This window comes from Planococcus citri, chromosome 1 (genome assembly GCF_950023065.1).
Source record: "Planococcus citri chromosome 1, ihPlaCitr1.1, whole genome shotgun sequence".
Taxonomy (NCBI): domain Eukaryota; kingdom Metazoa; phylum Arthropoda; class Insecta; order Hemiptera; family Pseudococcidae; genus Planococcus; species Planococcus citri.
The window spans coordinates 42579080-42602373 of record NC_088677.1 but is presented as its reverse complement, the minus strand read 5'-3'; the positions used below and the strand labels follow the sequence as shown (position 1 = coordinate 42602373).

Genomic DNA, 23294 nt, shown 5'->3' with positions numbered 1-23294 from the left:
TCTCAGTAGTTTTCTATGTCATAGGTATTTGTTTTTGTCTTTTGAAAAAAAAAAAAAATCGTGACCAAAATGAAGGAACATTAAAAAGTACCTAGAATATTATTTCGCGGGAAAATTATATGTAGTAAGTAACCAACATCTACATCGTTTTATGCAAAAAAGTAATTTGGTTATTTTCCTACCTCCCCCCCCCCTTAACGGAACTTTTAGAGTTTAAAAATCACCCCCGCAAGTTGAAGTTGAAATTGACTGTATCTATTTACAAGTTTCAAAGTAAAAACAATGATTTTGTTATGGCCATGATCATGAGTGACCATTTCTAAGAAGTACCAACTCCATCAAAAAACGGATCAAGGAAGAGAAAGAGGTGGAGAAATAGGAGTAGAAGGCAGAGGACGGGGCACGACTTCGAGGATTTCATTTTTGTAAAAATGAACATCTTTAAAAGGTATTGCGGTTCGACTCTAAAATTAAATTTTATGGAAATATGACCTTCAACAAAAACCTAGTCCCTTACTCAAGCTAATTGGACAGTGTTAAGAAATTTCGAAAAAAAAGGAGAAAATTCAAAAAGCCAACTCAAGTGCATGGTTAATTGGCTAACTACGACTACCAGAATTACAAAAATGTAAATCATGTCTTACCTGAACCATTATGGAAATGCCAACTGTACCCTGAGCTTTTTGTTGAGCCTCTGACATATTGTGGTATAATTCTGAATTATATCCGTATAACTGAATCTAAAAAATAAGAAGAAAATTACATTTAAAACTCAAATAACAAAAGAAGAAGAAGAAGAAGAAAAGAAAAAAAATCACGAAATGTCATCGCAACATAATTCTTTTCAAATTTTACATTTTATTCTTTTTTCCATTCTTTCATCACAAACTAAGAAAAATTTTCAATATAATCTGATATTAAACTCGAGGTGAAAAATTCAATTTTTGGAATGCTTTTTAAGAGCATAGCAGAAACACGAACGACGACGCATCAAATATACGTATAAAAACACTTATTTATAAAATCCAGTCAATGGTATATTTTGACAATAATGTACATATATCTGAGGTTACGAATATCTCGAGTAATAGTAGAGATGCCGAAATGAAAAATGAAGGAGACGAATTCGAAAAAGAGCGTAGGTTACGGAGCGGTGCGCCTTGATAGAACACGCGTAAAAGGAAATATTAAATTTTCAAGCTGAAAATAAGAATTCGTCGTGTTTGCGATTAGGCCTTATATGTTTTGCAATTTATCACTTGGCAAAACAATGTTGAAAAGGAACTCATGTTTACTCGTATAGGTAGGTCTAGGTATCTTTGGTACGTACTATCAGAAAAACTGCACGAAAAATAAAAACAGCCCCAGCGGGTGAGTTTCGCGTTAAAGGTGTGGGGCCTATCCATTTTATATTCGACTGTATAAGTAGACAAGACGACGAAAGTGACAAAACACTATTTGTATGTGGCGATTTTTTTCAAGTAACTTTGTCTCTTTCTTTTTTTGCTAGGTAGTAGGTACCGCGGGTGTATACCGGGTACCGAGTTCTCACAATTACGCTCGCCATCCTATTCCGTCCAATTGGGTATGGGTATAGTTTTAATCGTGTTCGTTGACTTTGGTCTCGTATACTTAAAGTTTTTGTTACTCTCTACGAAACAGTTTTCGTTTTATCCGTCGTATCAACAGAAACTAAACTTACTTAATGTACGGAAGGAAAGAATAATAAGGGGTTGCGATACGATAACTAACCTTTCTTAAAGTTCGACTAGCGGTCTGCGAGAAAAATAAAACGAGAACGAAAAATATTTACTCGAATATAGACCCATTATACAATATAACCATTGAGTAGGTGGGTACACATGAGAATCTAAATCTGCCGCGTGTGTATCGTATATCTAACTTATCCATTTACTCGATATCGACAAGACAATAAGAACAGCAAATCTTTCAGCACATCGATTAAATTTTACATAAACAAGGTTGTTTTTTCAACTAGGTAGAGGTACCACATCGTAAGTATACGGCTCGCCTAGGCGAAAATTTATTTCACCAATATTAAGTAGGTATATATGGCCGTTGTGCCTGCCTACGCCTCCTTACACCCTACGTCGGTGTAGTATTGTTTTAAAAAACAATCAAGCAACTGTATATTCTAACCAGAAAATTTTGAATTATCTTTCGCCCTTTTTTGACGTTCCAATAAATCAATTTCGTTTCTGTCGAGCGAAAATTTTACTTATTTAACGCCTAATATTCGCCATGAAATTCGCATCAATCATAAAATAATTAAAATATTTTACACCGCGAGCTCAAAAACTTCTCGTAAAAGAAATAAATTATTTTTTGTTTAATCGCAAATAAGTTTTTCATCGAAAGCTCTTTGTTTGCTGTGGCAACACTCGCAGACTTAAATATCCTTGTTAACGCACCCTCCGTGAAATCGCGCAATGCTTCGTAAGGATGAGGGAAAAATAAGAAAAAAAAGAGAGAGAAAAAAAGAACTAAATGTATGTATATATTTTTCAAAGCCAAATGTCATTGCCATGACGTAAATTTTAATCTTTACGTATTTAAAATTATAATAAAATCAATTTTCATCATACGCCTGAGTTGGTTTTTTGAAACGTTTTTACGCGCGCTTTCACGTCACAGGCGAGGACAAAACACTCGTTTATTGTATATCGAAGAATATGACATAACGCTGATTATGTGGTTCGAATTTTAATAAATTTTTCAACTCTGTTCGCATCCAGCGATTAATGGTTTGTCAAACAGCGTCGCATATTGGGTATCGAGTATGTAACGATGAAATTTGCTGTAGCTAGGTACAAGCACAGCGTAAGTACTCAGAAATATCGTGCACCCTCGAACAATTTTTTTGTTGAGAATACGAGTTGGTCACGGACGTCACGGTGAGTAGCAAAAATGACGACTAGTGATTGGTGCATTCAAATATGTATGCATACCACACCATGTCGCCAACCTTCATTTTTAACAAAAAAAAAAGTTGCTGTGGGGTGCTCGATATTTTTGAGAATACCTACTGTAGTATGTAGATACCTAATTACCTACCTACTATCTTTTTTAAAAGTAGACCGACTGGCCGATATAAAGTGAAAGGGAGTAATGATGGTCAAGGTGGAAAACAATTCTTCGAATCAAGTGCAATAAAGATATCAGTGCTTTAAAAAATGTGTTTTTCCGACATGTAGATATACATTGCAAAACCAGTTAGCCGTATTTTTGTGATTCGCAGAACAAACAACAAAAACAATTCCATCATCTAGTTATCGTCGAATCAACAACAACGGATCAATTAATTCTTACAAGCAATAGGTTTCGGTACTACTACGTATCAAGGGTCTCCAAATCAGATCAATCAAATAAAAATTTCAAGCGCGAAGGCATATCGATTTTTAGGTAGGTACTTAAAAACGCTGATACAAATATCGGCATTATTATAAAATTGAAAATTGTAAATAATGTGTCGCTTGTAAGGGTTTGAAAGGCAGTGGGGTTCAAACACTCGCTAAATTTTTATATATCTACGATCCTTCCTATCCTCCTCCAACCACCCCAGTCTTAACTGCTGTGAAAAAAAAAACCTAAAAGTGACATTCCTCTAGCGCAGGGCTCATTTGGTCAGAGCAAAAAGTGTAGGTACACCTAGATTTAATCTCTCAAATGACAGTAAAACTCGTTCACATATTCCGGAGATTCCAACAGCTTGTACGGGCAATATTATCACTGAAGGTGTTACCCTGAAACGTCGTTGGGATCACCTGGAGATGGCGAGAGATTTTTCTGCTGTTTGAAAAATTAAATCTGTACCCTTTTTGGCCCTGACCAAACGAGACCTTTACTATAGTTCACTTGCAGAATGCTACGAAAATATTATGCATTTTCTTCATCTAATAAGATCTGAAAGATAGGTAAATTATAAATCATTTTTACAAATGGAAAGTTTTCATTAAAAACCAAACAAGTCTTCAGAAGCCCGGAAGGAAATACTGGAAATTGATTATTTTATAGAAATAAATCGGCACCTACTTTTCAAAGTGATATGTATTTTGTTAACAGACAGATAAATATTTTATAACCGAGAACGTAATTTTTCCCCACGTGAAATGTACACAAAAGGCAAGAAAATCGTCCGACTATATTCTACGTACATTAATTGAGACATTATGATTCCCGATACACGTTTCAAAGTAGACAGACGCGCACGAAACCCTACATACTATAAGAGTTGATAAACACATAGTATATAAACTGACCAAACTCGAATCTTTTATTCATGCATTAGTCGGACCGAAAAGTATAGAAGAAAATCTAAGCGTTAAATTTATTTACGAAATTTAAGCAAGGAGAAAAAAGACCAATGAGGTATTTCGATTACTATTAAAATCTTTGCGGTAGTAAATAAAAGTGCGTGAAAAGAATACATTTTATCGAAAGCAGGATTTTTTTATTAGCTTAACTTTCTATACAGAAACTTAATGGAAAAATAAGCTAAAGTAATCAGGTAAGCGACCGACTGGTCATAAATTTTTAAACGTCCTAATAAAAAAAGAGAGAAAAAAACGAAGGAAATACCCGAAGAAAACGAAAAAAAAAAGGAGGAAGGATAAAAAGTGTAAGGTTTAAATAAATCTTCGACTCGAGTCTTTTAAGTTTATTTTAAAGAAGTGATTCCTTTTGTAAGGTAAAGGGTATGGTGTTCGAGTTTCTGCGTTTATCACTTAATTAAGCTTTATGTTTTCATTGTGGTTTTCCATTTCAACTTTCAGCCCCCTTATTCTTTACAACAAAACTCACTCGACAATGGATTTATCTTCAGCTTTTAACTATCGTTCGCAAAAATTAAACTTTTCTCCGCGACTTTTTTCCTTCATTTTAATTCTTATCGTTTTAGTGAATGTAATTAGTTTGTCGCGTCTCGTTCGTTCGTATACATTAGCTTATTGACACCCAACTGAATACCTATAACTTAGTTACCTACTTCAATTTTGTACGATTTCATCTTCGTCTAAGCTGTTTATCAACAAAAATATACCTTCCCCTCTTTATATTCAGAATCTCAAACATCTTACAAATGAGAACTTTCCTATACCTACCTACATATTTTGATCAAATTTTCTAAATTGATTTTTACCTAATGATAAAAAGTGTATTCGAGAAAAATTTATTACGAAATACACGAATGCCGGATATTCCTGCGGATCGAATTTCAATTTAGGATAATGATAGATTTTTGTATTTATGACTACGTGTTTTGGATTTATTTTATTTCAAAAGTTAGGCAGTGCTGTTTCTCGTTATCATTTTCCAATAATGTTTCCTCAATTTCGAACAGAAATTGCTTAAAACGACCCATACAAGCATGGTGAAATTTTAAAGCTGCATAGGTATCAATTTTTAGGCGTATTTTGCCAATTTCTTATTCTCGCACCGACTGTAGGTACTTTTCAAAGTTTGATGTTTTCATGTGTATATTTTTACTCGCATTCGGAATAAGAGTAGGTACACATAAGTACATATAAACAAACACGACTTCCTGAGTTTTTTCAAAGAAGAAAAAAAATACCTAATGCCGTTCAGTATTTCCATTTTTAGATTGAAATAACATGCCTTAACGCCAATTTATTTAACGATAAATGTGAAAACATTCAATTTGAATAAGGTTATTAGCTTATTACTTACCTATCACTATTGATAAAGATGTTTTACAATTCACGCCGATCAAAATTATCCAAAACACGATGTTTATTTTTAAAATATTAATCAACGAGAGCTTCTTTTGACTGGCAGGAACTTGTTGCTCAACTAATTACTATTATTATAGGCCGAATTCAATTCGAAATTTCTTCCTTCCGTTATTCTTTTCCGATTTTTAAATAATTAATTACGCATTTTGAAACCAATTAGTAGATAAGCCTATGCTTCCTCAATTGTTGCGGCCATGAAAGACCAAATCCCATCATAAATGAACTACGTACTCGTATAGTATAGTAGGCGCTTCATAATAATATGTAGAATCGGGAATAAATAATAGAAATTTCATCTATATCTGCCGCAATATTCATTCGTTTTGCATTCATTAAAAAATGGGTGGAGTAGTTGTGAAATTTATAGGAAGGTATACGTTTAGAATGTTGTCGTATTATTTTTTAGTTTTATAATGCATAAAATCTCTGAATTTACATCAGTGACGTATTAATTTGATTAAAACATCCGCCGAGTAGGTATAAATAATCTATAGTAGTTGTAAGTAGGGAGGGGGGGGGGGTGGACATAGCTTCTCTCAATTTACTCAATATGACAGATGAAGGGTTTCATCATTTTAAATAAAATGTACATTAAGTATGTAAGTTCAATTTTTTTGTACTAAAAAAGTGTATGTATCTACCTAAGTATTTGAAAGGATGATTTTTAAAAAGCAAATTGATCTCATGTAATTTTACATACCTCTGCTGGAAATGTATAGCCGCCTATTTTATGTTCTGACCCTGAATTATCAGTAGATCCAAAATGAATATAAAATTCTTCAAATTGATATCGATAAGCTAACGGACCTCCGGTAATATTCACGTGATTTTTGTTCTCCTTGTCAACCCGAAAAACCAGCGACTGTCCGGTGTTGATTAACATTCCACTGATCTACGTACATCAAACAAATAAAGCGATTTTAAAAGAAAAAAGTATAGCAGAAAAATTGGTATCGACTGACATACGCATACGATTCAGATCAGCCTATATCCAACCAGATCTCACCTATTGGATCTGATCAGGTTTGAGTCTGTACAGATCTAATCCGATCAAAACTTCGATCTTACCAGATCTGATCAGACCTTATAAATCATTCCTTTTTTATAGTCCAACTTTATACGCAAACCAACAACCTACTACATAGTCAGACTAAGCTTTTGTTGCTTTGCTTTTATATTGCGTCGGAAAGAAAATTTACAGTAGGTATCTCTCAACGAGTCGCCCTACATAAGAGCCAGACTAAACGTCCAGGTGGGGATTACGAGAAAAACTTTCAAACTTCGGTTCATGGGAAAATAATTTTCAGTTTGTATTCTGTCGCATTTTATTCCAGAATTTTTACTGTCTCGCAACACTTCTTTTTAGCAGATTAAAAGATGAATACCTAGCTGTTTGTAAGGGACAAAAACTGCATAAATTATAACATCTTGGATAGGTAAGTACCGTATACCCATATGACAATTTTGAACTTCTAAGGTAAGTATAGTTTAAATTAGAACGTGTGTGAAATAATTACTTACTGTTTCTTTATTTATGTCGACCGCTGGTAGAAATGGATCGAATAGTAGTTTGGTCGGATCTACATTTATAGGTGACTGCCTTCTACCCTTATTACAAAGTCCCCAATCTGGATTTAATCGTCCCCAATATTCTGGACCTGAAAAAAAGTTATATTTACTTCAATTTGCGTACGATTTTTAAAAACTATTTACATACAATAACCCATTTTTATTTTTCTAGTCTTATATAACTTAATAACTAACGATACAAAGTGTTAGGTACTTTAATGATGCCGTAATATAGGGTGAAATTAATTCACACTTTAGGTAGGTTTACATCGTTAGATGGTTTAATATATAAACTTGATTCCTCGCATTAATTGTTATTCATGAAGTAACGTTGTGTATGTATAACGTTATTTTCTGCACAATCAGTTGTTCTTGTGTTATTAAACTCTAATCTTTTTTTCCACAAACAAAAAATCACACTTGTAAGTTGCAACCTCCCTCATTTACTCGTACATTACAGTATTTACCTAGTGTAGTGGATTTTTAAAATTGAATTTGAAAAACACACCCCAAAATTTAATCAATAACTACCTATGTATGTAGATAAAAATGCATCGTTTTTGTTAATGAAAAAGAAACGGAACAATAAAAACAATCCGATGGGTAAAAGTTGGAAATATTAAAATTCCGTAGTCGCAATATTGACCACTGAGTCAATTAGGTATAAAAACACGAACAAGAAAAAGACCCGATAATTCAAATTACAAAAAAACGTAAAAATACACCGTGATGAAAATGGATAAGAAGTTTTTATTAAATTTCATAATAAAAATACAACTTTTCAATAGACTTTTCATTTTTTGGAATTCAACTTGTGAATTAACTTCAAAGCGTAGTCTCACAATCAAAAACTAATTACTTTTTCCCTTATTTTCAATCAGCTACTAATTAACTAGATTTTCAATAAAAACTTTTAATTAGGTTCGGCAAGTCGTCAGTCTTTTTTTTTCTTCTTAAAATAAAAGTCTGATTCGTATTCCGTTGTTGTACGTAAGAAAAGAACAATTAGGTGAGCGGACTTTTGCAACCTTTAGCGGCCATTTCATTTAAAATTCCGTCAATGATGTTTCCTCTAACTCGCTTTTTCACTTAAGTTTTGCGCTACTTTTATGCAGTCTTACATTATTCAGAAGTTCGCCTTTTAATAACTGCCATTTCAAAAAAGATAACCGGAAAATATAAGATGTATTCTCTATAAGGTTAGGTACTCTTATTAGGTATCGACGATTTTTCCTTTTCAATTTTTCTAATACAAGGGTGTTTCAGGGTGCTTTCCATTCCATCTGGTATAGATAACTGTTCAGCATTTATATAGGTAGGTATGTACTACGTTTATTTAGGTTACCTAGATTTACAAAACAGGTGGGTAGAAGCCTTGTATTCATAACACATTTTTTACTCTTTTTTTTTCCAAATACCTAGACTAGACCTCTTAATTTTGCTTTATTGGATGATATTTATTATAATTTTTTTTAAATCAAATTCAAAACTTGATCTACGTGATGTGAATTTCTAAAAAAGTTTTCGTTCTCTAAATTACTAAAATTGAAACTTTATAAAAATTCATCCGAATGATTATAGACATCAGAACCTTACGCAATACAACCTAACGAAAAATCTCTAATAAAAAAAAGGAAGTGAAATAAATTGCCTACCAAGTTTGCCGTACATACGTAGGGATACATTTTTAAAAAAAATGTAAATTAATAAATTTTAACAGAAGTTTTTCAAAATACGACTCATTTTACGAGTATAACGTAGGTAGACGTAGAGAAGAGACGAAAGGGAGAAGGATGAAATCACAGGTGAGTGATATTTTTGAAAACTATCCCAATATTTTAAAAATCTCAGCGCGTGCTTGATCACAAATATGAAATTTCCAACAGATCGAGTCTAAATAAACTCAATTATTGTGCTTCTCTCCATTATTTTTCTTTTAAAAACGCTCAAAACGATGGTATCCAACAGCTAATACTCAATCAAATCACAGATCACTTAGGTACCTAAAATCAAAGTACAGCTATCAACATTAAATACGAACATCCAATTCTTAATCTCTATGCGCAATGCAATTATGCACACCTGCATACGCTCTTAGGTATATCTACATGCTTCCGAATCAACAAGTTATTTACGTTATCAAATGCTCCGCATTTAAAGGTAAGCATAAGATAGGTATAGGTAAGTTACGTGCATAAATGCCAACATTTTTATAATTCGACCGAATAGGTACGAATTTCGATAGAATTTCATTTACTTACCTACCTACCTATGTATGCATAAAAAATTAATGTATTGAACGAAAATTCCGCGCTGCATTTTGCGAAGCTACTTTTACGTTAAAGTTGAAATTATACACACTTTCAGATGAAATGATATCGAAGGGAACAAGATACAACGAAAGAAAACTTGCTGGATTTGGTTATTTCGTTCTTTTTTCCAAGTAAGAAATTTTTATTATCAATGCCTCGTCTACAAATTATAGCGTCCTACGAAGCTTTTTCTGTTTTGAAAATAAAAAGTATAAGTGGTAATTTTTAAAGTTCTTACCGTTATGCTTTTAATCAGGACTTCATTTCCATCTTAAACACCGTTTCCCTTCGATTATTATACAGAATTTCCTAAAAAGCGGGGATTTTTCGTGTAACGTTTTTCCTCATTTTATTAAAACACTCGCGTCATATGCTACGAATCACGTAATTACGTTGTTTTACCTATTTTTACTTTATAGTAGTCTGAGGCAAAAATTTCAAATTTCTATCTTCGGGAATTTATTAATAAAATGAAAGAAAAATTAATATTTAACCCGTCTGTAAAATATGAAACAGTGGAACGAATCGATTTCGTGTGGTGATATCTGGTCTGCATTTTTATGTATCGTGTACAAAATCATCGTAAAATACTTATTAATAATTTTATGCGATATATTTTTTTCATCGATAAAAAATTTCTTGAAAGTTTGTTAAAAATTGTGCTGGATGATGGAAAATTCAACATAAATTAGAAGAAAAATAAACGCGGGGGTCTGCTATTGCTAATCGTAAAATTTTTACCACAAATCACTCATTCAGCGAAAATGAGATCGTTAAACTGAAATATTTCTGCAACGTATCAACGTCAAAAATGTCGATTAAAGCGTATCTTGGTCGTGGAGAAGCATATACCGTTGCATTGCTATTTACTCGAGACCAAACTCCACCAAATTTAAAGCGAAAAAAAAAATTAATGTGCTCAAGTATGTTATGTAATGGGAACGTGGAGCAAAAAAAATCATTTAGCAAGTTCGCTGAGAAGGTAACTTTTTTACTTAGACCGCACGGATAAGAAGATAAGAAGGTTCTAGATGGCTGAAAACATTAAGCTTCCGTTTAGCAATCTTTAAAGGCAATCCTTTAAGTTTATGTTCGTTCGTATCGCATATTTTATGTACCAACGGTATAGAAACTTTTTTTTTATTTATTCTCATCGGCGTGTAATTTAAAATACATAATTTAGATGTAAAACAGATTTTCGATTTTATCGTGATTAAAATTTTCCTTTTCTATTCAATTAGTTAGGTACCCACAAACTCGTATCTGCTTGATTTGGTGAAAAAATGATGGCGTGATGTGAGAATATATTTGAGTAAGAAAGTAGGTAGGTAGCACTACATACCTATTTTAATTGAAGTAACATTTGACCAAAACCCAGATACTCGCAATCATTCGGATTTAAAAAAATAATATCTTTTCGAAGATAAAAAAATTGCACAAAAATACCTAGTTATCAATCGAATAAAAATGAAATTTTTACGAAACAAACACCTTAGTAATAAGTCGTAGCTCTATACTACTCGCAAGGTACATTCGAATGTTAACATCTTGTTTTATCTTCTGGTACAAATATCGTAGTATCCTTTATCCTATCACCCACACGTTGCATGGTCAACATTTTCCCTTTTCATTCATTCTTACACAGTTTCAGTTATTTCTCATTTTTAATAAACAGACCCTATAGCGTAGTGTCTTCAGATACCGAATACTTACCCACGTGAGTTGTTACCTGTACGCCGTCTACCTCCGCATTTTACGTTTTTATCGCAACATGCCAACATCGCGCTATTCTAAATATTTAAAATATTGCTAGTATGTAGAACTGCATTTTCTACGTACCTATTTTTTTTCTTTCATTCTTTATTAGTTCACATTTGTTTTTTCTTTGTATCTTTCCGGTTTTAGGATGAAGGAAAACAGTTGTCTTCTAACAAGGAAATGTTGCGAAGACTCGTATCTAGATTCGAGCTTTTTTCACTCTAGAGGACCATTAGAGTAGTCCACAGTAGCTCGTATTTCAGTCATTCAATCGCAAATTTTGAGGTCTTACAAACTGCCAAAGTTCCCAAAATAACAGACTTTCCCGATATTTTTTTTGGAAAATGATTAAAAACTACTCACTACTTAATACACCTATATCAATCACATTCAATTTCGAATACCTTATACACATGCCTATTTTTTTTCGTGAGGGCTGTAACACGAAATTAGTAAAATGTTTAAACTAACAACATTTTTTATTGGAGTGTTCGAGAGGACATAAATGAGAAGTAAATACCTAAATAAACAATATTTTTTGCAAGTGTTGGTCAGGTAATCCCAAAAGGAAAAAAATAAATTGAAACGAAAAAAAAAACCTTTCACGCGAGAAATAATGCACCTACCTATAGATAAAATTAAAACAAGTTTTCATTCTAATATCGAAGCAAATAATTATTTTTCGGCAACAATAGGTAAAATCGAAGGTTTTTTTCTATAAATCAAAACGGCAAACGTTCTAAATTATTACGAGAAAAAAATATTTAGTAAATACAGTACCTACTTCTTTACAAGAAAGACATTTTCTAATATTGTGGCAGAAGAATCCGCAATACTAAATGACCAGAAAATCTGATAAATTATTATACGTACATTTGAAAAATCGTTTAAATAAAAAATGAAGGAAACTTTCTGAAACACGAAAAAAGTTTCAACTGTTGACAATGTGCAGCCTCTTTTTTTGTACATCACAAAGCCAGTTTTAAGAATGGTCGAAACTTAAACAGTACATTTTAAAACTTGGAACGCTATAACTAAACAAACAATAGGCTCGGACATGGCAGTTTCAATAATGAAACAAACCTTCGATGCTTGCAGATATTGCCACAACTACTTATAGAAATCACTCGACCAGAAGTTTTTTCAGGTCAACCACGTATTAAAAACTCGCCACATTAAATAAATCCATTAAATTGCTCGTTTGAATCAAACAATTTTATTTACGTTGAAAAATTTCCCTACACGTATGCGAGACGAAATAAGTTAATCAGCACGTTTGAAAAAGAAGAAGAAGAAGGAAAAAAAAGAATGGGTATTGTAGGTACCTTAAGTAAAGTACACGGTGCCGCGTAACGTGGTTACTTTCTCTCCAAATGATTTTGGACTTTTACACCAACTAAATAAGGCTAGTTTATAAAAGAGGACCAACAAAGAAACGATAAAAGGAACTTTTAAGCTCAGTCAGAAAGGAGGAAAAGAGTATAAGGTAAACCAACTCAATTTCACGCTGTCGAGCTTCCCTGAAACGCATACGTCACTTCATAAATGGTTCTCCATTCCGCGGAATATCGGATTTCACTTCTTTTCTTCCGCCTTGCATACTTTGCATGCCTGTCTCCTTGTCAACGTTTTTTTTTTTTTTTTTTACACGACTGTTGTTGTTTTTTACTTTGATTTTTTTTCGCCTTTTACCAGAACATCTTGAAAAAAGAATGGTTACCGAATTCAAATTCTGTTTACTTGTTACTCTGTTCATTCGCGTCAATTGTTAAAATGTTTAATTTGCCAAGCACGCGTAAAAAATTAAATTAACTCGAGCAATTGGCCTGAAGTTTGTAAAAATATACGAAAGAAACGCTTCCGAGTAACTCTGCTCGTAATTTTTGCGAAACTTTCGAGATTTAATTTCCACTAACATCTAGATATCATATCTATGGCTCGCTTTTCCGCGCGGGGGATTTCATCCCAACATTTACTCGCAAAATAGGTATGGGTATCTAACTTATCACCGAATGCCTAATGGTGCTCAGATTCGTCTGAAATCGGTAAAAATAAACCTGTTACATACCTATAAATTCAAAAACAAAAGATATATACAAAAAATAATCGCGTTTCGATATGTCTTTGTTTTCAATAATTTGACAAGGGTATGACAGGTTCAGCGTGAAATCAAATATTCAGCTCGCGGTTATGCAACTATAGATACACGCTTTCACTCGTTACACGCGATTTATAGCTTTTTTCAAAGATATGTATAAAGTACGATAGTACGATATTTCTTAAAGATTCAAAGGTCTTCAACTTTATGTTTTTTTTTTTTTTTTTTTAGCGAACAGCTATAAGGTAACAAACAGTTTTCAAAACTTCATTCTATTGGAATAAAATGTAAAACTTTCATTATGGAAAAGAAAGAATGAATCGTGTATCATCGCGTGATTTACGTATTTTAACATTTCTTAAATATTAATTTTTTCTTTCATTAATTACTCGAACTCGAGTAATGAAAAACGAATGATGAACTGCGTTCCAAGTTGAAAATAAAACGCCATAATTTTTGATATGTTTTTACGGTAATTTCATATTATAAATAACTTGAAAATGAACCGCAATGAAATAACTTTTGCCTATATTATTAAATTGGATGAATTGAAATTGAATGAAACCACTTTTCAGCGCCGCCGTGAAGCATTCCTTCGTGTTTTGAACATTAGAATTAGGTATACATATTTTTATGTAAAATACCAAGAAAGAAATATTGAATCTGATTACCAACATATATGTATACTTATCCAGATCTAATCCGATCAAAACTTCGATAAGATCAAATTTAACCCGAAGTATAATTTCAAAACAAAATTGGCCAAAACAATTCAAAAAAAGAAAACGTTTTTTCAAGTTTTAGAACAATATTTAGGTACCTACTCCAGAGCTTCTTCAGAATTGAATTTTGCAAATAAGGATACCAATATAATCATAAAGGAAATATGAACGTATCATTCAAAAATCACTGTACCAGTGTACATACCTCTAATAATAAACGTAGAATCATCAAACTACCTTTTCCATTAAAAAAAAACAAAACAAATTTAGGTATTTGTTTGAGAAAAGAAAATGCATAAAACCATTACAATAGGTTTTATGGACAACTTCATTTTACAATAAAATAAAAATATTTGCACATTTCAATCAGCTTTTTTACGGTGTACCTAATACCTGTATACGTACGAGTATAAGACGGATTACGATTGAAATAATACAAACGATACAATCATACATACATATCTTATTCATATGTCTTATAAAAGAATTGATCAGCACAACATGCGTACTGCTTTCCTAGAACTTTCGAGTGAAAAAAAAATAAACAACGCTATTTTTCTTTTGAAAAGGACGTTATATGCATAACGCTTAGTGTTATCTTAAAAGAAAACACGTTTTTGTTGACATACAATTTGAAATGCAACTTGAAAATAATGGTAAGTACAGGGCGGTTATATCTAGGTGTAGGTAGATGATCGGTAATCCTAAACCAATTTCCGTTTTCACAGCGCATACCCAGATTTTGGCAGAGCAATTTGAAAAAAATATAGAATGAAGGAAAAAGTTTAACGAAAGCGGGATGATCGTATTTAATTTTTCACACAAACATAAAACTTACCTGATATTCCATCGTACGTCCACCATTCTTCCCAGTTTCCGAATGTGACTGAAACAAAAAAAAATCAAAAAATTAATAGGTAGGTACATAGACATTCGTATGACAACGAAGAAGGTGGCCGGGGAGGGGATAAAATACTGAGTATTCCGAAAATCCTAGTTTGCGTATTTTGAATTTGGATTTCAACAATACCGCTGTCAAAATACGAGTCTATACATATTTCACATGAAATTAACGTGTGATTCAAAAGCTGGAGCAAAAAAAAAAGATACCCGCACCTAGAAACTTTTCACCAACAAAAGCGGAATTATATTTTAAAACAACGTACGAATTAGAGCGATTGTAAAATTTGATAGCAGATGGCGAGACATGCTTTTAGTAAGGATATTTAATATGATACAGTTTATAATGCAACGATAAAATGTTAGATGATAAGCGGAGCAGAAATAAGGATAACCGGCGCTTAAAAACAGCCAAATGTCGAGACGCAATCGTTTCACACTTAACACTCGAGTAAACATTGGTTATTAGTTATGATTTCTGCGAAGAGGGAGGATGTCGCTCATCCCTAACCTCTCGTCGTTTATCTGCAACCTTAATCTCTTCGCAATGCTAAAGATATCGTATAGTCCGAATCCGAACAGAGTCAAAAAGCGACCTGTTTGGTAAACGCGGCAACCATAATTCGAATTTATAGTCGTATAACTCGTGGATGTAACTACCCGAACGAATAGGCAATGATACACCTTCATCTTAATCTCCATCGTCTCAAAGGGCACTAAGCAAATATTCAATTTTTTATCCTTTAAATTTGTCAACGTTGTAGGTGAGGCGAGAGGTTGTATTTTGCTGTTTGTCGATAGCCTGCCTACCTTTTGCTTTCAAAGGAAGGGAGAGGAAAGGTAAATGTACAAAAAGATCTCCTTCTTTTCTCACTAACATAGTAACATTTAATAAATTTAAACAATTTTATTTTTCATTATAATTTAGAATAGGTAAAAGTACCTACGGTCAAAAAACAGTTACTCAAGCCCATCAAAAAGTTCTGAAAAAAAGAGTCTATTAATTTTTTTAACCCCTCCTCAACCAGGTACATACGTATTTAGTTACATAAGCCCAATTGAAAATGTTTGCGGTAGTTTTCCAAAAAATAAGTTAGGTAGTACGTATTTCAACGGAACGGGGACAATATCCCCTTTTTTCGGCTACGGGCCTGCAAGAGTCTATAATGCTTCAATTTGATGAACTGCGAACTGCGTTCAAACGCAGATAAGTTTTATACCCATGCACACAGACCTACTTTTAATCTGTGGTAAGTAGGTACATATGGCAGACAATCAAGGCAAATGTAAAGGTGTTTAAATCAGTTTGGTGTGAAGGATAAATAATTTAGGGACCGCCAATTTCATTAATAAAATTTTATTACTTCAAATTGCGGTTTTGTATCACAAAAGGAGTGAAATTCATTTTCTTATTGTATTAAGAGAATTTCCAAAGCGACCAACACTTTGGGTGCTTCCGGTTTAAAAGCAAAATTACCACTGAATAGTTGCTAGAAGTTTAAGTTATTAAGACGCCCTTCGTTTTCTTGATAATTGATCGAAATTAAAGAAATTTCCAACTCGTCGTTTACCATTGTTATTCGCTTTTAACATTGAAAATTGAATTTTTGTTTTTTACAATACAAATTTTTCTCGTATTCAAAATTCGTAGATATCGCCAAACTGGAAAATTACTATTCATCTTCGCATTTTAAAAATAACTCAGTTTCTTTTTCCGCGGGTTCGATATAAACGACAAGAAATTCAGAGTATTTAAAATCTCCGCGATTTCGCAGTTATAATTTTTCCTACATCCGATGCTCGGAATTCGGAGGAGCATCGTGAAAAATGAAAATACGTAAGTATGGTATGTAACATTGTTTTGAATATATTTTGTAAAATATGAATCACTGTTTCGGCGCCATTAAGACACGCTTCATCCATTTTTGTATTAGTTGTGTTTTGTTAGTAGTTGAGCAATCCCCTTTATAGTGAATGGGCCTTACCATAAAATCGCTCCTTTTTTTTTGGCTTGAATGTTACTATAACGCTATCTAGTTCGGCGCCAAAATTCCCAGACATGGTAGCGTCATCGTTGCACAAACTGAAAATAAGCTATACTTGCAGTCGATACCGCGTTTGGCGGAAATTTCATTCGATGAACGAAAGAATGTGGATTTCGCATCGAGCTTACGCGAGTACCTATCTATCGTTTTTCAAAATGAATGGAAATTTTCTTCGTACCGGTCGCTCGGCTGTCGATACCTAGAGTAAGATACGATTGCTACCTTTACAAACTTCATTAAAAATGCCTTCTTTGAATTTTTCTCAGTTGATTATCAACCGCGGTGGTATTCATTCAAATATAAGCGCGTGTACACGTATCGATTTCATTACGAATTCATGCCTTCTGAAGTTGACTAATATTTAATGAAACGTTAAAAGCTATCTTATGAAGCGTTACTCAATAGAAATGTAAACAAATAAAACCCTTGTTGTAGTCGCACGGTACGTAGATGTATAGGTTTTTACCGGACGAGTCACAGACTGATTCAACTTATATACCTAGTACGAGTACCTACCTACCTAACTAATAATTTACGAAATAAAAATAACCCCATGTGCTTGATTGCTCGATTCTTTGGAAACCTACCATCATATTAAGAATCTAAAACGTACACATAATTTAATTGGTTCGTTGAGCGCAAATATTAGCTAAACATATTTAGTAATGCACAGAATTTGCCAACGTTGAAAAATTCTTCTCGAGAAAGGGGTAACAGCGGTATATAGGTGCTGAGGGTTTGAACGTATACAATTCCATTCCATGTTCAAGAAAATTTTAGGTACCTACTTCATTAAACTACAATTACACGGTATTTTAAAAAGTTACCTTCCGACTGTTCCATTTTACCAACGAAAATATCCAATATTAACTGAATTTTAATTCGTAATACGCGAAGGAAATATAATATTAATCGTTCTCGTTTCCCGTATGTGTATTTTATCCATCTTGGAGGAATTCTAGCGTTACAGGTAACTTGGCTCAGGGAAAAGTGTGGTGCGCAGCGTCGCGTATGTTTCGCGTATAATCTTAACCTCCACTTCTAACCATATCCGGGTGATTGATCTCAGCAGATTTTCCAACATCTTCTCACGTTCGACAACTTTACCATAAATAACAATTGTTTTTATAATTTTTCGGTCAAGGTTTTCTCATTAATGGCATTAAAAGACCAAATCATGAAGAAAATTGAACATACATAGGTATGTATTTTAAACATTCATGAAGATGCAAAAAAAAAAAAAATTTGTAAATTAGTTTTGTCAAAATTTCCATGTGAACTTGATACCTATAATTATTAAGGTGAGTCGATCCTAGACTTTTTTCAAAATCTGACGTTGCGTGATGAAATACGTATTTTTGTGAAACAATCTCAAAATGACATGGCAAAGTTTGTGATTTTTCAAAAATTAGGTACTAATCTATCCATACGAGTATTATTAATTTCTCCTTATCCTTCTCATCTTCCTCCTACTTTTCTTTAAAATTTCGAAGTAAAATGATTTTGAAAAAAATCTCATGAAAAATGGGAAAGGGAAGCGGAAAGGGAACCTTTGATTAAAAAATCTCAAAATTTTATTGTGTCAAATTTTAAAAAAAAAAAGTCGACACTTCATCAGTCTATTTTGTCTGATTTTTGTTAGAAAATCGAGGTCAGAAGGGTGATAGGTATCCAAAAATAAAAGTTCAACCTACAAGTAGATATTTTAACATTTTAAAACAATTATCTCGAATTTCCTTTCAGTGCTCCATACAGATTCATTTAAACCGATTTCATTTCGCGTGATGTTGGAGTCGAGTATATTGAATCGAAAAACTCATAAAACCACTCATTTATAAAAAATATTTAATGAATCACCTCCGTGGGTGCCGCGATGAATTAATAGAAACATAATATTTAGGGGAATTATTCTAATGTAAGTATTAGTGAGTAAATATCAGCGCAAATTTCAGAGTAACTTGAAAAAATCCAAGCCGTTTCCTCAACGGCAACATTACTTTTTATACAGGTTTTTAAATTTCTCTCTCACAGAAGTAAGACGTACATGTGATTCGCTTACGTGTTAATAAATTTGCATACCCAGTTTGCCGTAATTTCAACTTCTCCAATAACTTGAACTGAAAATTAAGTTGACCCCCATCCCATTTCACTCAATTTTTTTACTAGTTGACTTCCGTTATTCAGTAAAAAAAAATCATACACGCCATACATTTTTTCATCCTCTTGGATGAACCAATTTTCAAAATGAGATCTCAACACAATCTTTGGGAGTATAATTTCTCTCAATCTTGAAGGAAATTCAAAATAACTTTAAAAGTTGATGAGATCGACTCCCTGTTTTTCTTCAGGAAACAACCCCCTCCACTCAAGCATCTCCAATCACTTTAAGGAATTACAAAATTTTATTTGACATGCAGATTCTCAGTACGTAATTTGAGGCTATCAAATTTGAATATCAATTATTTTTTGGATTCAATCCTATAGTGTTTCCCTCTTCCAGTCATCCATTTTTTAAAAATATGGGCTGCATATAGACATTGAGAGGTAGCTGATCTAAAAAAATTATTTAATTATTGATATTTAAACTGAATATTTTCGAATAAGTGGAATCCACACATCACGTCTCATCAAGTACATACATGTTACGTACATGCATTATAGTAAGTCTATTCTAATTTTTAAATATATGAGCAGTAAAAAAATTCAATGTTGATTTTTAATCTCAAAAAAATGTGAAATCATTCTATGTAGACTGTGTAAGGAACGAATTGGTTGAATATTTCACGGGCGGGGGGGGGAGGAGGAAGGGTAGTTGAACACCTTGAAAATTCATAGCACCACCGCCGCGCCCTTCTTACGATAAACACTCGCACATCCACAATATTAAAAAAAAGTTTCACCCCAAAGGAAAATTGATGTTTTTTTATGCAGACCTCCCCTCTCCCAATATGGAGAATTTCATTTTTCTAAAATTGAAATTTAATTTCTTTTCTCTGAAATTTTTTTACCGTTCGACAGTACAGTTGTTGTATTAAGTACATAGGTACTTAAACGTTACAGAAGCATAAAATAATCAGTAATTTTTTTTTTTCAAAAATCCCAACAGCGAGCGATGGTTGAAGCAGACTTGAAAATGCCTACACGACGCGAGAAGCCGCGTAAATGATAAGCTTAAATTTGATAATGTACGACTACCACTAAACATTAATTCCGTTGTTGTTCGAATTAATTAGGATGTTAATTTGTTGGTATAATGTAACGACAACCCGGATCAAGGAAAACGCTTTTTTCTCTTCGAAAGCATTCGTTAAAACGCGAATACAGGGTACGCAGCGAATGCTCTCAAACTATAGAACGTATTATAACGGCGCGAAAATGAATTCAAAATTTTTTCTACACTTTACGTTTAAATAAAATTAATGTCGGGAGATGCGTTAATGAGAAAATTTAATTTGAAATCTATAACCGGAGGACAAAAGATATGAGCACATTTTTTCTGCGTTATGAAGTCATTTCGCATAATAATAATAATGGAATTTCTGAATAAACAAAAATCTACAAGAATTATGCGTGGGGAACGTCATTGTGACAATTTTAATAACCCCTGATTGATGAAGTTCAGACTTGAAACTGTTTTCAGTCACTTAAAGCTGAGTCACAGTATTTTCCCCTAAACATAAACTAAATTAAGTTTAAACGCTCTTTAGAAAAGACGTCAACTATTGAGTGAGAAAAATTACCGCTTTCTTTATGTTTACAAGCTCATATATCTCATTCAGTAATATTTGCATTTTCATGGCGAGAAACTGAGAAAGAAAGAAAGAAAGACAGAAAAGAAATGCGAGGTGGAAATAGAGAAAAGGTATCAAATGGTTTCAAATACCTAATTCGTTATATGGAGATAGAATTCCTTGACTTTCGTGTACTTTGCGGATTACTATGGGCTAGCATGTGAAAGAACGAGCAGATAATAGGTATTTGTTTTAGTTATTTAATTGGTGACCACTTTGCGCGCTTCGTTTTTCGCCACGGATTGCAGTATTGCGTTTGTATAATCTGTGTTTCTCTCTGTACAAAGCTAATTAATTACGTTTAACTATTATTAATTCGTATTGAATATGTCTCTGTTCTCATGTATTCCTTTCTACGTTACAAGCATACCCTTTGTAATCCTTTGAAGATGTGTATCTGAGCGTTAATAGTCCTTGTGGTGAAATTGTTATGAAAATTAAATATTATGCATCCTTTGTCGACGATTATTCTTCATTTATTAAACGGTACCGTATTCACGGCATTGCACGTTACACTTACCGTGGAGTAGACGATCGTCGGGAATTGTCATGAATGTTAATGACGAGGCATACCTATCTACTGTGTGTATTTGCAGGTAGGTAATCAGTCTGGAATCTCATTCGATGAACTGAATTTCAAGATTACTCGTATGATTGTCGTACGTTAAAACTGTAATGAATTTTACATCGATGTCAACATCCCCTCTCCACTCCTATTCCTGGATCAGGACTGAAGCCCTGAGTAATGAGTATGCCCAGAAACGATCATTACCTATACCTATGTATTATGCAAGCGTGTATCATTCTGTCGCAGAAAATGAATTCATTTTTAATCATCAAATTGTACAGTGCCAGTGTACAATTGGGACATACATTTCCTCCAAATCCAGTCTAAATAGGTAATACCTACTACAGAATGAAATTCCAACTCAACTTCTTCTCTGCTCAATAATTGCATCTTCTATGGATGGTATCGATGAAATTAGCATTTTAAAATTTACTATAACTGTTGAGATGAAATTTTAAACCAAAAGCTAGTCGGAAATGAGAAAATGTTGAAAAATTTTAAAATTAGATACAACGTTTGAAAACAAAAGAACAGATGGAAGTGGTATCGGTAACGGGTAAGACAAGTTATATTGTTCTGTTGAAAGAATGTTTTGTTAAGGTTTCAGTTATGTCTAATTTACATGTTATTTGCAAACGACGAGGGAATACAACAGCTGCTATAATGTTTTCCCTTCTATTAGGGGATATGACGAACAACGTCCGGAGAGCAGACTAAGAATTTCACCGAAATTCGCCAAAAGTAATACGTAACAAAATAGTAGACATTATTGTAAAAGCGTGTAAAATATTACCGGGCGTTGTTTTTTGTTACTTTTCAACTTTTATTTATGAATGTCGTTATTCTTTCTTATTAAAAAACAAAACAAAAACGAATAAGTAGTAATATACAAAGTCGAAATACTTTGAGCTAGGTATCGGTATAGGCACCCTAACTAGTACCTAACCTAGCTACCCACTACCCAGTAAGTTAAGGTATACCTATTCGGTATAACATTTAAATTCATGAAATCGTTCGCAGACGTGTACCTTTGAATAGTTTTCTATCGTGGTAAAGTCCTTCTATTTTTATTATTTTTTTTTACAGGTATGAATTCATCTCGTGTTTTGTACGGGTCATAAGTAGCTGGACCAGGTACTTACTGATTGCGAAAGTATAAAGACGACGATTTCTACGAATTTTACTTTAGTTTATTAGTACTTGGCAAGTTGACAGATATTTGTATTTACACATAACTTTTACCTATGCAAATGAATAGACCTGTCTGAATGTATGTACTATTTATTTTAGATTTCCAAATGTATTCAATCGATTCCCATACCGAAGTTTGCAATAGAAATTCCAAGCGTTCCAGTTTTGTTGTCCATACACATCTTACAAGATATAATAAAAGAAAATCGACATTTCCTCACATACGAAAATTCATTCTTCAAATCATTTTCTACTTAAGTAAGTCAATTTGATATTGTTTACAAAATTATTACATAAATTAAATAGGTGGGTAATTATAGCTCGCAATTGAAAAGCTGAATTCCAAAGCAAGATTTTGCAAAAAAAAAGTTTCAAAGCTAAAATTTCAGTTTTTTTCAAGTAGGCTACCAAAACGATAAAAAAGAAGCAGACGCTCATTTTTTATACGAATTATGTAAAATTTTGTAGGCAATTAGATTCAATTATAAAAACTTGAAATTTGTTTTGATCGATTTCTGTAATAGGTACTTGGTGTGATTATACAGGGTGGCCCGCATGTCACGTGAAAT

General features: G+C 33.0%; 1 protein-coding gene across 4 annotated transcripts in view; it reads right to left on the bottom strand.

Annotated features, from left to right (window-relative positions):
* CARPA (Carbonic anhydrase-related protein A) overlaps positions 1–23294 on the bottom strand; it is a 71117-nt gene that overhangs the window by 12706 nt on the left and 35117 nt on the right. For all 4 annotated transcript variants that reach the window (XM_065345016.1, XM_065345017.1, XM_065345015.1 and 1 more), the window contains exons 3-6: positions 15069–15116; positions 7293–7429; positions 6472–6663; positions 645–740 (exon numbers count right to left, since the gene is read on the bottom strand). In XM_065345016.1, the coding sequence (XP_065201088.1) occupies positions 645–740; positions 6472–6663; positions 7293–7429; positions 15069–15116 (473 nt within the window). The remainder of the gene's footprint in view (positions 1–644; positions 741–6471; positions 6664–7292; positions 7430–15068; positions 15117–23294) is intronic.